The sequence below is a fragment of the Budorcas taxicolor genome, chromosome 15 (assembly GCF_023091745.1).
Source record: "Budorcas taxicolor isolate Tak-1 chromosome 15, Takin1.1, whole genome shotgun sequence".
Lineage (NCBI taxonomy): Eukaryota > Metazoa > Chordata > Mammalia > Artiodactyla > Bovidae > Budorcas > Budorcas taxicolor.
Genome location: NC_068924.1, coordinates 79,266,811 through 79,281,552, shown reverse-complemented (window position 1 = coordinate 79,281,552; position 14,742 = coordinate 79,266,811). Strand labels below are relative to the sequence as shown.

The window sequence follows — 14,742 nt, the reverse complement described above, 5'->3', positions numbered from 1 at the left end:
CATGACCCCAGGTGCCTGCCGTTAGTACATTAACCTGTGAAAACACTGGTTTTCAGGTTGAAATACTAACGATGGGTCCTTCTCTTATTTGTTTTTTTTAAAGGGCCAATAAGTATGTGGATAATACTAAAGAACATAGTGATAAAAAATTAATATCCTTCCAGATATCCTGGTACTATTAATATCCTTCCTGAATTTTTTATCTAGACATTTATTGCATGTTTTTAAAATTCAGTATCAAAATTCATACACTTTTTATGCTGTTCTGCTGGGGTGAGTTAATATGAGAAACAGCTGTTTTAAGCTACTCAAGTGGGAGGAACCTATAGCCCACTGCAATACCCTGGAAAATGGTGAGACCTCATGCAGTTCATGATGCTGGGGTCATCAACCAATATACCCCAAGATTCTATACCCTAAAAGTCTAAGCAACCCAGGAAAAGAAAAAACTAACTCCCAAACTTTTCACAATAGTTGGTGCTGCTATTGCCCTTGTCTGATACCTGATCACAAGGGTGGTCATGATAACCTGGCCGCAAAAGACATCCCCAGGTTTCTGGAATACAGAAACCCTCGAAATGCTCTGGTGAAGGAGAGACCCTATAAAGAAAAATACTTTTAAAATTTTAATATATATGTTTCTGAGATGTAATATCCTTCTACACTTGACAGAAAGGGAATTTAAATAGGTTTGTGTAATTTTGGAAACACTAATAAGGATTTGCTACACACAGGCACACACTTCTAAGCCTATACTAATCGATGAGGTATGAGACCTCCCTTCCATCCAGTTAGTCCCTCACTAGCCCTTCAGTTTTCTCCTTCATTGTTCAGTTGATTACTGCTCATGTAGAGAAAATATAAAAAAGGCTTTTTTACTATTTTTTATTGAACTACAGTAAAGAATCTGCCTGCAATGCGGGAGACCTGGGTTAGATCCCTGGGATGGGAAGATTCCCTGGAGGAGGGCATGGCAACCCACTCCAGTATTCTTGCCTAGAGAATTCCATGGACAGAGGAGCCTGGTGGCCTACAGTCCGTGGGGTCACCAAGAGTCGGACATGACTGAGCAACTTTCACTTCACACTTCATAGTTGATTTACAATGATTCAGGTACACAGGAAAACAATGCAGGTATACATATATGTCGATACACATTTTCAGATTCTTTTCCATTCTAGGTTTCTACAAGGTACTGTACATAGTCCCCTGTACTCTACAGTAGGTAAGTGACCTGGTTTACATACAGCAGTGTGTGCTTGTTAATTCTCACTTTATCCCTCCCCCATTGCTCCCCTCTTGATAATCACAAGCTTGTTTTCTATATCTGTGAGTCTGTTTCTACTTTGTAAATAAGTTCGTTTGCATCATTTTTTTAGATTCCACATGTAAGTGATATCGCGATATTTGTCAAGAAAGGCTACTGATAATTATTTATGTAGGTCCTTTTTGCCTGGAAAACTTGCTGAGCTCTAATAATTGCCAGTTCATTAGTTTGGACTTTCAATAAAAATAAAAGCTTCATGCATACTTTAAAAAAGGTACATGGAATCTCTTATGCTCACATGTGATGGAGAAAACGTAAATCACAGACACTGTCGACCACTTAGCGTTATATCCTGAGCCTTCTCCACCTCGGTGGTCAGATGAGGTCACATGTGCATTCATACTCCACCTCATCTCAGAATGTCCTAGAAAGTGAAACGTGAAAGTGAAAGTCACTCAGTTGTGTCCATCTCTTTGTGGACTCTATACAGTCCATGGAATCCTCCAGGCCAGAATACTGGAGTGGGTAGCCTTTCCTTTCCACAGAGGATCTTCGATCGAATGAGGGTCTCCTGCTTTGCAGGCGGATTCTTCACCAACTGAGCCATCCCGGAAGCCCCAGGACCACTGCCCATTCCACAGAGCTGCGCTAGTGTCCGGCCACCATTCTGCACTCCCAGCCTGCTCCAGGGTTCCACCTGGATCAGGAAGGTCCCCGGGAGGAGGAAACAGCAGCCCACTCCAGCACGCTTGCCTGGGAAATCCCGCGGACAGAGGAGCCTGGTGAGCCTCAGTGCACCGGGTCCCAAAGAGTCGGACACGACTGAGCGGACTGAGCGCGGCGCACACCGCCCGCTCCAGAGTTAGTGAGGCGGCGCCACAGCACGTGGAGCACGTGGGCTTCTGCCCCAGCGTGCGGAGCTCTCAAGTCACTCCCGCCCTCCGCCGCCACCCACCAACACAGCCGGATGGAGGTGACCTCTTCATTTGCGTCTTTGTACGCCTGGCACCAACACCCACCACTCACGCAGCCCCGCCCACCAGCGAGGCTCCGCCCTCAAGGCGGGTTCCTTGCGGGTTTCTCCAGCCGATAGTTTACATTCCTGAGCCCCTCTCTGGAGGTCTCAGCTCAAATCCCTTATATCTAAGAGGAAATTCTTCAGCCTCCTGTGTAGATCACTGGTCCTACTCACCTCCACCAACCCAACATCCACAGACTAAAAGCAAGTGTGTGCACTGGGAGATGTTTACGTTTGAACCCCAGGTCCCTCATCCAAAATATCCTATTATGCTAAATAAGTTCGGCCTCTTTGGTACTTTCAGCTTTTTATCGTGAAGTAACATGACCACAGATTTCTACAGATGTTAATGCTTGCTTCCTTGGAATAACTTCTTAGAAGCAGAACTCTGGGGAGAAGGGCATTTTCATTTTCCAGGGTCTTCAGATAGGTTTGAGATTTTAACCATTTTTCATGTGTTATTTAGACACTTCTATTTGGAGGAGGAAATGGCAACCCACTCCAGTGTTCTTGCCTGGAGAATCCCAGGGACAGAAGAGCCTGATAGGTTGTTATCTCTGGAGTCGCACAGAGTCGGACACGACTGAAGCGACTTAGCAGCAGCAGCAGCATACATTTCTTGTAAATTTAGCATTCATTCTTTTTGCCTCTTTTTTCCAATGAGATGTTTGACTTCTCTAACTGAACCATAGAAGCATTAAGGATCGCTCCTTCCATTTGAATTTATTTTTATTTTTTAATTTATTTATTTTGGCCATACCACATGGCATGCGAGATCTTAGTTCCATGCTCAGGGATTGAACCCACGCCCCCTGAAACGCAAGCACAGATTCTTAACCATTGGACCAGGGAAATCCCTCACCTTTGGTTTGTCTGAGTGATGTGAAGAGACTGATTAGATAAGACCCTGATGCTGGGAAAGATTGAAGGCAAAAGGAAAAGAGAATAGCAGAGGATGAGATGGTTAGATAGCATCACCAACTCAATGGACATGAATCTGAGCCAACTCCGGGAGACAGTGAAGGACAGGGAAGGGTGGCATGCTACAGTTCATGGGGCTGCAAAGAGTCAGACGCAACTTGGTGAATGAACAACAACAGCAGTTGATTGAGTGCCTGGTGTGTGCCAGCAACTGAGCGCTAAAGATGTGGTAATGAACAAAACAGATGAAATTCCTGCCCTTGTGGAGTTTACAGTCTAATAGGCAGAGACCCCCGCCTCCAAAAAAACAAAAGACAGTGTCATGAAGACATAGAGCAGGGTGATGTGATGGTAACTGTCTGCTGTGGTAACAGAGAAAGAGGACTCCTGGAAGTCAGAGAATTCCTCTCTGAAGTGGCCTTTACACTGAGATCTGCATGAAGAGAAGACACAAGAGCATCTTCTTATGTGAAAAACATGCCAGACGGCCGGAACCACAAGAGCAAAGGCCTGGGGTGGGAATAAGCTGGGCTTTCAAGGAGCAGTTATGAAGGCAGGAGAGGGGCCACTCTTGTTGTCTGAGGCTGGGAGAGTCTGGAGGTGCTCTCACAGGCGGCCAGAGCCTCTGGTATTACTGCAAAATAATACCAAGCAAGAGCCAGTCATTAACTTTTGACCCCTGCCGAAGTGCCACTGCGCCCACCAAGTGCAATTTGCGTAAGCCCTCCGGGCAGGAAGTGAGCTGGGAGAAAGTCCCTGGGCACCCGAGGGCATTTCCTGGGAGGGTTTTCTGCAGAATCTCCATTTCTGGAGCAGCCATATCCCACCTGCTCCTTCTTGGACCTGCCACTCACACCACCAGACGTCAAAAATGAAATGTTTTAGTAGAAACCAACACAATATTGTAAAGCAATCATCCTTCAATTAAACCTAAATAAATTTCTTAAAAATGAGAAGTTTCAGACTCACAGACATAGAGAACGAACTTATGGTTGCTGGGAGAAGGGTTGAGGGCAAGAACAGTTAGGGAGTTTGGGATGGACATGTACATACTGCTATATTTAAGAGAGAAAACCAACAGGGACCTATTCTATAGCACAGGAAGCTCTGCTCAATGTTATGCAGCAGCCTGGATGGGAGAGGAGTCTCAAGAAGAATGTATCCATGGATATGTATGAACGAGTCCCTTCTCTGGGCACCTGAAACTATCAACATTGTTGACCAGTTCAGTCGCTCAGTTGTGTCTGACTCTGTGCGACCCCATGGCTGCAGCACGCCAGGCCCCCCTGTCCTTCACCAACTCCCAGAGCTTATTCAAACTCACGTGCATAGAGTTGGTGATGCCATCCAACCATCTCATCCTCTTTCATCCCCTTCTCCTCCCGCCTTCATTCTTTCCCAGCATCAGGGTCTTTTCCAATGAGTCAGCTCTTCACATCAAGTGGCCAAAGTATTGGAGTATCAGCTTCAGCATCATTCCTTCCAAAGACTATTTCCAAGGACTGATTTCCTTTAGGATTTACTGGTTGGATCTCCTGGGCTTGTTGGTCCAGTCCAAGGGACTCTCAAGAGTCTTCAACACCACAGTTCAAAAGCATCAATTCTTCAGTGCTCAGCTTTCTTTATAGTCCACCTCTCACATCCATACATGACCACTGGAAAAACCATAGCTTTGACTAGGTGGACCTTTGTCGGTAAAGTAATGTCTCTGCTTTTTAATATGCTGTCTAGGTTGGTCATAGCTTTTCTTCCAAGGAGCAAGCATCTTTTAATTTCATGGCTGCAGTCACCATCTACAGTGATTTGGGAGCCCAGAAAAATAGAGTCTGTCACTGTTTTCATTGTTTCCCCATCTATTTGCCATGAAGTGATGGGACCAGATGCCATGATCTTAGATTTCTGAATGTTGAGCTTGAAGCCAACTTTTTCACTCTCCTCTTTCACTTTCATCACGAGGCTCTTTAGTTCTTCTTCACTTTCTGCCATAAGGGTGGTGTCATCTGCATATCTGAGGTTATTGATATTTCTCCCGGCAATCTTGATTCCAGCTTGTGCTTCATCCAGCCCAGTGTTTCTCATGATGTAGTCTGCATATAAACTAAATAAGCAGGGTGACAATATACAGCCTTGATGTACTCCTTTCCTGATTTGGAATCAGTCTTTTGTTCCATGTCTAGTTCTAACTGTTGCTTCTTGACCTGCATGCAGATTTCTCAAGAGGCAGGTCAGGTGGTCTGGTATTCCCAGCTCTTTCAGAATTTTCCACAATTTGTTGTGATCCACACAGTCAAAGGCTTTTCTGTAGTCAATAAGGCAGAATTAGACGTTTTCTGGAACTCTCTTGCTTTTTCAATGATCCAGTGGATGTTGGCAATTCGATCTCTGGTTCCTCTGCCTTTTCTAAATCCAGCTTGAACATCTGGAAGTTCACGGTTCACATACTGTTGCAGCCTTGCTTGGAGAATTTTGAGCCTTGCTTTACTAGTGTGTGCGATGAGGGTAATTGTGCGGTAGTTTGAGCATTCTTTGGCATTGCCTTTCTTTGGGAATGGAATGAAAACTGACCTTTTCCAGTCCTGTGGCCACTGCTGAGTTTTCCAAATTTGCTAGCATATTGAGTGCAGCACTTTCACAGCATCATCTTTCAGGATTTGAAATAGCTCAACTAGAATTCCATCACTTCCACTAGCTTTATTTGTAGTGATGCTTCCTAAGGCCCACTTGACTTCACATTCCAGAATGTCTGGCTCTAGGTGAGTGATCACACCATCGTGGTTATCTGGGTCATGAAGATCTTTTTTGTATAGTTCTTCTGTGTATTCTTGCCACCTCTTCTTTATCTCTTCTGCTTCTGTTAGGTCCATACCATTTCTGTCCTTTATCGAGCCCATCTTTGCATGAAATGTTTCCTTGGTATCTCTAATTTTCTTGAAGAGATCTCTAGTCTTTCCCATTCTATTGTTTTCCTCTATTTCTTTGCATTGATCACTGAGGAAGGCTCTCATCTCTCCTTGCTGTTCTTTGGAACTCTGCATTCAAATGGGTATATCTTTCCTTTTCTCCTCTGCCTTTAGTTTCTCTTCTTTTCTCAGCTATTTGTAAGGCCTCCTCAGACAACAGTTTTGCCATTTTGCATTTCTTTTCCATGGGGATGGTCTTGATCCCTGTCTCCTGTACAATGTCATGAACCTCCGTCCATAGTTCTTCAGGCATTCTGTCTATCAGATCTAATCCCTTGAATCTATTTCTCATTTCCACTGTATAATCATAAGGGATTTGATTTAGGTCATACTTGAATGGTCTAGTGGTTTTCCCTACTTTTTTTCAATTTAAGTCTGAATTTTGCAATAAGTTCATGATCTGAGCCACAGTCAGCTCCCGGTCTTGTTTTTGTGACTATATAGAGCTTCTCCATCTTTGGCTGCAAGGAATATAATCAGTCTGATTTCTGTATTGACCATCTGGTGATGTCCATGTGTAGAGTCTTCTCTTGTGTGCAACCATTGACAGGAGAATGTTGGATCCCACCAAAAAAGATACCCTATGTCCAAGGGCAAAGGAGAAGCCCAAGCAAGGTAGGAGGGGCGAAATGGTGTTTTGAATCAAACCCCATAGCCACCAGAGCTGCTAGGAAGGTTCAAACAAAACTTGTGTGCACCAGTACCCAGAGACCCCACAGAGCCTGAGCCAGAACTGTGTCTGAGTGTCTCCTGCGGAGGCCCGGGTCAGCAGTGGCCTGCCGCAGGGGCAGGGCTCTGGGTGCAGCAGACCCAGGTGTGCCATGAGCCCTCTTGAAGGAGGTCAGCATTAACCCACCACAGAGCCGCCAGAAGTCAGAGGAGGGCAAATGCTGTCTGACATCACTTACACACGGCTTCTACAAAAGTCTTCTCCTCTGTTCTCTCCCACTGGCCTGTGCCACTGTTTTTATGCTGGTACCACACTGTTTTGCTCTGAGTGTGGACTGCTAATGGCTCCTAGGTGCAGCCTTCTCTGGGGTATTGCCCTCAACCAAGGGATCCACTGGGGGGGGGGGGGGAGGCAGGTGTCACATGCCAATCTCCTGGGAGCACCCCTCGGTCAACAGATAGTTAATATGGCCTGCAGAAGGCCCAAACCCCTGCTCGAGGCAGAACTGAGCCCACAGTGTAGTTCACACTCTAGAGGTCCCTTGAGGATCCAGCTGAAGCTTGACTCCAGCTGAAATGATATCATTGCATCCAGAGTTAATGAGGCAGCCCGCAGTAAATGGGCTTTACTGTGTGCAGAGTTTTGAGTGTGCAGAAAACACCCAGCCATCCCACTCCTATATTTTCTACTCCCTCAATGAAACACTGGCCCCAAAATCCATGGCTCAACTCTTTTGTTAAAGAACCCAATCTAAGGCACATCTCTTTCCAGAAGTACAGGCAAAAGCTCTATGCTTAATATTAATAATGGAACAACAGTAATATTTGTGTAATACATCAAGTGCTTCAGATCCTCCCCATATGTCACAAAGAGATGAAAGCAATAATTACCCTACTATTTTGCAAGTTCCCAAAGGGATGTTTGGACTTCCCTGGTGACTCAAATGGTAAAGAATCCACCTGCAGTGCAGGAGACCAGGGTTTGCTCCCTGGGTCTGGAAGATCTCCTGGAGAAGGGAATGGCAACCTGTTGCAGTATTCCTGCCAGAACTCTGTGGACAGAGGAGCCGGGCAGACGGCAGTCCACGGAGTCCCAAAGCGCAGACACAACTGAGCAGGGTCAGGGGCGGGGCGGGGCAGGGGAGGGGGCGTTTAATGGAATACTATCATTACGGGCTTATTCTCCCTCTTTTTCTCTCTATTTTGTCCCAACAGCCACTGTGCCCTCTAGAGCATTCCAGGAAGCATTCACAATACAGCGCACATACTTTCATTGTTTCACTAAGTTGTGTCCACTTCTTTTGTGACCCCATGGACTGTAGCCTGCCAGTTTCCTTTGTCCTCGGGATGAAGACTGTTTAGCACACCTCGCCTCATTTCCTCCGGAATCAATAAACATCCCTCCTAAAAAATTCGGAGCAGATGCTGTGCCTAGGTTTCAGATCCTGAGATGAAACTTGACGTCAGGTTTAAGATTTAAGGACGGACGGATGTAGGATGGACGCAGCATATGAAACTTCACCCGGGGCTCTCGGAGTGGAGCTCTGCTCCTGGCACCGCCACCAATGGGACAGCTGGACACGGGGCCAGTGGCGAAGAGGAACCAAATTCAGTCCTCAGAGAAGCTGCGGATGAGCTTTGAGACTAATGAGACTCGGGAGTTGCCACGAAATCCCACAAGATTTGTTTTCATCCTCTCTGATGTGGGAGATGAGATAATGAGCACCTTCAGAAGAGAATTTCCCCTGACAGAGCTGCCTTTCCCAGGGAGCCCCGGGGGCTGCCCAGGTGCGGAGTCACGAGTCAGGGACCGTTTTCACACTCACTGCATCCTTCTACAAAACCATCCCCAGACGTATTTTTAAAGAGCCTCTGGTTCGCTGAGTAAGAAGAAAACCTAAAATCTGTCAGCTCTATACATCCATTTGCATAATCTGAGCTGCTTCTTCAAAATTCTTAAATGACTTTTGATTAGTTTGATTCTAAAATTAAGATGAATCCAACCGGATTATTCTACCAGGTAAGTGAGATGTCATCGAGACCTTGATAACATTGATAGGGTCCTGGCTCTGAAGGAAGGTCCACACAGACTAGGCAAGGTGAAACTGAGCAGGGATTCTGGCCACAGCATCAGAACTTGTCACCTGATGGGACCACGTCCAGACTGGGATTTCAGCTCTTACATGAAATACACGAAGAAGACTGGCTCTTTTTTTTTTTTTTTTTTCTTGAAAACCTACAGCTGCGATCTTTTCAGGCTTATGTGTATGTCAGTAGGCACTATTTAGAAAACGTAGGTAGTGGGGGGGAGGTATTATACTGCCTGGCTTAGACCAGAGAATTCACCATAAAGTACTGGATATCTGTAATTATGCCGTAGGTGGGATTGCTCCTTTGTACTGCAGCTTTGGCTTTGAAATACGGCAGACCTGAGTTAGAATCGGGACTTTTCAACTGGCTAGTCGTGTGACTTTGAACAAGGTAATTAACTATTCAGAGCCTCAGTTCCCTCCAGGACAAAATGATACTTTTATCATAGGATCATTGTGAGGATTGTACGAGATAATGTATGTAGAATGTTTGATAACCTGGCTGGCACTCTTAGGAAGGGCTCACAAGAAGAGAATAACAAAATCAGAAAAAAATGATTTATCAAGACAACATGGATAAATCAAAAAGATATACTGTATGTGGAAAAAGACACAAAAAAGATCATGTTTGTAAACTTTACAGTTAAAATAAGTATTTTTCAAATATACACATATTTTTAAATATGTGTAAATATAAAAGCAATATACACAGGGGTATATATAGTTCACATATGCTGGAATGTATCCCTGTAAGGGGTGGGGAAACAATTGAGGGTGGACAGAAGAGTAATAAAATAATATGAAGGCTCTCACCCTGCTCAGTAATGGTTTACCAGGAACTTGGGAATATGATTAATTTTGGATGCAAGATTTCATATGATGTTTAAGTAAACACACCCTGGAGAAGGAAGTGACGACCCACTCCGGTATTCCTGCCTGGGAAATCCCCTGGACAGAGGAGCCTGGTGGGCTGCAGTCCTCGGGGTCACAAAGGAGTCAGACCCGACTTACTAAACGAGAAAACAAACTACCGCTCGCCTGAAATAGAGCTGCTGGTCTACGTACTGAGCAAGTCACAGCCAGAGCACACAGAAGGCACAGCACACACGCTGAGGGAGTCCTCTGCAGAGCCTCGTTTAGCCCACGCATCTAGACATACAGACCATGGACTGTGAGAGCGAAGGGACGTCCATGATCATGTCATCTAGCCCCGTCATGTTTCAGCACAGAAAGTAAAGCCCAAGGAGAGGAAGAGAACTTCTGAAGATTATTCAGCTGGCTAGTGTCTACTAGAGATGGTAGCAGTGGATCCTGACAATACCAAGAGGGCTTCCCGAAGAGCACACTTCACTCCATAACCAGGCTGCTGGAGTGAGGTGCGGGGAACAGCTCAAGGAGGCTGTGTTTTCTGTGATAAGCCAGTGGCTCCCTCCCACTAGGGACCCTTGGTCCCAGCCAGAGGACACCTCCAACCCAAGAATAATGTGCTAAAAATTAAAGTGGAGAAAGGTCTTTCAGTTATAATTTTTATTATGATTGAGATATAATTGGTGTATAATAGTGTGTAAGTTGTACAATGTGCTGCCTTGATACACACATATTGCAGTATGATCACCACCATAGCATATCTTCCACCATGTCCCATAACTGTCCTGTCTTTGTGGTAAGAACAGTCAAGAACTGGTCTTCAGCAACTTTGAAGTTTAAAATACAATATTTTGACAACTATCACTCTGCTGTGCACTAAACCTTCAGAACTTATCTACTACTTGCTAGTTTGGACCCATAAACATCATCTTTTAATATCATCTAACTAACCTATTATTGACCAGACGTTGAATTAGATAATAATTGGGTCATCTGTAGTGATGCGACCCCATACATGGCAGCCCACCAGGCTCCCCCGTCCCTGGGATTCTCCAGGCAAGAACACTGAAGTGGGTTGCCATTTCCTTCTACAATGCAAGAAAGTAAAAAGTGAAAGTGAAGTCGCTCAGTCATGTCCAACTCTTAGTGACCCCATGGACTGTGTAGCCCACCAGGCTCCTCCATCCATGGGATTTTCCAGGCAAGAGTACTGGAGTGAGGTGCTATCGCCTTCTCCGCATACAGAGTGAAGTAAGTCACAAAGAGAAAAACAAATCTATATGAATGCATATATGTATAATTTAGGAAAAGGATACAGATGAACCTACTTCCAGGGCAGGAATAGAGGTGCAAACATAGAGAATGGGCGCATGGACACAGGAGGGAAGGGGGAGAGTGGGATGGAGGGAGACTGGCGTGGACACACACGGGCCACCATGTGTGAGCTAGATGGCCAGCGGGAAGCAGCTACTGATACACGGCTCAGGGTGCTCAGCTCAGTGCTCTGTGATGGCCTAGGGAGGTGGAAGTGGGCTGGGGCGGCTCAAGAGGGGTGCAATATATGTACACGTGTAGCTGACTCACTTTGGTGTACAGCAGAAACCAACTCAGCAAGGTAAAGCAATCATCGTTCAATAAGAGAAAAAAGAAGGAAGGAAAATAAGCTGCAAGGATATAGTGTACAGCAGAGAGAGGACGGCCAGTATTTCATGACAACTATAAACGGAGCACAACTTTCAAAACTGAGAGTCACTATACATACACCTGTAACTTATGCAGCAACTGCACCTCAATAAAAAAGTAAAATTGCAAAGTAAAATATATATATCTTATATATACACACATATATATTAATGGGTAAATGAGGGCATAGTCCACAGAAAGAGTAGATTTATCATCTTCCAACCTCTGAAATGCTTTCCTGACAAGAAGGGTTTAAAATCATTATGTCTGGAAGAGGTGAAACTAAAGCCAATGTGTGGAAGAAAAAGAGAGAGAATCTAGAACCAAAAACAGAATGAGCAGGTAGAACCGTCCACAGACAGAAGCTCACAGGGCCACCAGACAAACACATGGAACGGTGTTCAGTAGAGGACACTCCAGTGTCTAATGAATATTAGAGCAGATGCAACCTAGATAATTTCCAAACCTCAGAGTCTATGTGTCTCTTATCGTCACAGAAATTTCCAAATGTAGACCAGAGTTACTTTAATTTAGAAACACCAGCTCATGGCTCAGCCCCCAGAAATGCAGGATGTCCAAGAAGAGTCAGCCAGGTACAAGATTTCTCAAAAACAACTTCCGTATGTTTGCCCAGAAAGATAAACCTAACTTCAACCGGAGAGACAACATCTGTTCTTCAATTCTGAGGTTTGTTTTTTCCCATTTCATTCTCAACCTCAGATCTCCAGTCTATGTGGATTCACGGCCAAGAATAATCTCACCATAGTAACTGAGTTCATCCTCATGGGCTTTCCTGACTATCCTGAGTTGGAGATCCCCCTCTTCATGGCGTTTCTGAGTTTCTATCTGGTCACCCTTCTGGGGAACCTGGGCATGATCATTCTGATTCAGGAGGATGTCCGGCTCCACACCCCAATGTACTTCTTTCTGAGCCACCTCTCCCTGCTGGACACCTGCTACACCTCGGTCATCACCCCTCAGGCCCTGGCCACCCTGGCCGCAGGCAGGACAGTCATCTCCTATGGCCAGTGTGCAGCCCAATTCTTCTTCTTCACCATCTGTGCAGGCACGGAGTGTTTCCTGCTGTCGGTGATGGCCCTCGATCGCTACGTGGCTGTCAGCAGCCCGCTGCTCTACACTGAGGCCATGCCTCCCAGGATCTGCTGGGTGCTGGTGCTCGGAGCCTACGTCTGTGGGCTAACAGGGTCCATCCTGCGTACCTCCTGCACATTCACCCTCTCCTTCTGTGACGACAATCAGATCAACTTCTTCTTCTGTGACCTCCCACCCCTGCTGAAGCTGGCCTGCAGTGACACAAAAGATGCAGAGATTGTCATTGTCTTTTTTGGCAACTTTGTGATTCTGGTCAATGCTCTGGTCATCCTGATTTCCTACCTGCTTATCATCAAGGCCGTTTTGAAGGTCAGCTCTTCAGGGGGCAGGGCTAAGGCTTTCTCCACGTGTGCCTCTCACCTCACTGCTGTGGCTCTGTTCTTCGGGACCCTTGCCTTCATGTATCTGCGGAGTGCTTCAGGCACATCCCTAGAGGAAGACAAGGCGGTGTCTGTCTTCTACACTGTGGTCATCCCCATGCTGAACCCTCTGATCTACAGCCTGAGAAACGCAGATGTGAGAGCAGCCTTCAGAAAGGTCGCTGGCAGGTTCCAGGTGTCCCAGAGCATGTAGACCTGGGTGAAAGGCTCTCTCGGTCCATTTTGTTCCCCATATCAACCTGTCCTAACAGGCACCAGAAATATATGCAAACTGCATCCTCAGAGAGACAGTAATTACACAGGCACACGTGAAAAACTGCAAATCAGCAGCAACATGGATGGACCCAGAGATTATCACCCTAAGTGAATTAAGTCAGAAAAAGAAAGACAAACACCATGCTATTTCACCTGTTCAGTGCAGTTCAGTCACTCAGTCGTGTCCTACTCTTTGCAGCCCCGTGGTCTGCAGCTCACCGGGCTTCCCTGTCCTTCACCAACTCCCGGGGCTCACTCAAACTCAAGTCCATTGAGTCAGTGATGCCATCCAACCGTCTCATCCTCTGTCGTCCCCTTCTCCTCTTGCCCTCAATCTTTCCCAATATCAGAGTCTTTTCAAATGAGTCAGTTCTTCGCATCAGGTGGCCAAAGTATTGGAGTTTCAGCTTTATCATCAATCTTTCCAACGAATATTCAGGACCAATCTCCTTTAGGATGGACCGGTTGGATCTCCTTGCAGTCCAAAGGACTCTCAAGAATCTTCTCCAACACCACAGTTCAAAAGCGTCAGTTCTTTGGTGCTCAGCTTTCCTTATGGTCCAACTCTCACATCCATACATGACTACTGGAAAGACCACAGCTTTGACTAGATGGACTTTTGTTGGCGGAGTAATGTCTCTGCTTTTTAATACGCTGTCTAGTTTGGTTATAGCTTTTCTGCCAAGGAGCAAGCATCTTAATTTCATGGCTGCAGTCACCACCTGCAGTGACTTTGGAGCCCAAAAATATAAAGTCTCTCACTGTTTCCATTATTTCCCCATCTATTTGCCATGAAGTGATGGGACTGGATGCCATGATCTTAGTTTTCTAAATGTTGAGCTTTAAGCCAACTTTTTCACTCTCCTCTTTCACTTTCATCAGGAGGCTCTCTAGTTCCTCTTCACTTTCTGCCATAAGGGTGGTGTCATCTGCATATCTGAGATTATTGATATTTCTCCCGGCAGTCTTGGTTCCAGCTTGTGCTTCCTTCAGCCCAGAGTTTCTCATGATGCGCTCTGCATATAAGTTAAATACGCAGGGAGACAAGATACACCTATGGTGGGATCTAAAACAGGACACAAAAGAGCTTATCTGCAAAACAGAAGCAGACACCCAGACGCAGAGATCAGACTGTGGTTGCCACGGGGGAGGGAGGGTGGAGAGGAGTAGGGAGTTGGGGTTAGCAGATGTGTGAATGAGACCGTGCTTCCGACTCTTGAGCCCCCATGGACTGTAGCCCACCAGGCTCCTCTGTCCATGAGTTTTCCAGGCAGGAGTGCTGGAGTGGGCTGCCATTTCCTCCTCCAAGGGGTCTCCCTGACCCATGGATCGAACCCAGGTCTCTTGCATCTCCCGCACTGGCAGGCGAATTCTTTACTAGATGAACCACTGGGGATGCCTGGGGGTCAACATATGCAAGCTATTCTATACAGAAGGGATAAACAACAAGGTCCTCCTGTATAGCACAGGAAACTATATTCAATATCCTGTGATATCCTTTACAAACCATAATGGAAAA

The 14,742-nt window shown here is 45.8% G+C and overlaps 1 protein-coding gene across 1 annotated transcript; it reads left to right on the top strand.

The window, feature by feature from the left end:
* Window positions 1–11,228: 11,228 nt before the first annotated feature.
* On the top strand, window positions 11,229–13,161 carry LOC128059994 (olfactory receptor 9I1-like). Its single transcript, XM_052652211.1, has 2 exons — window positions 11,229–11,279; window positions 12,196–13,161. Exons 1-2 carry the CDS (start codon window positions 11,229–11,231, stop codon window positions 13,159–13,161), a joined length of 1,017 nt encoding a protein of 338 aa, XP_052508171.1.
* Window positions 13,162–14,742: the final 1,581 nt, after the last annotated feature.

What these genes read in the sequence shown, in the direction of transcription:
- LOC128059994 (XM_052652211.1), top strand. Translation starts at nt 11,229, where the DNA reads ATGTGTGAGCTAGATGGCCAGCGGGAAGCAGCTACTGATACACGGCTC. An exon ending in CTACTGATACACGGCTCAGG is followed by an intron (nt 11,280 to 12,195) that starts GTGCTCAGCTCA and finishes TCTCAACCTCAG; the next exon opens with ATCTCCAGTCTATGTGGATT.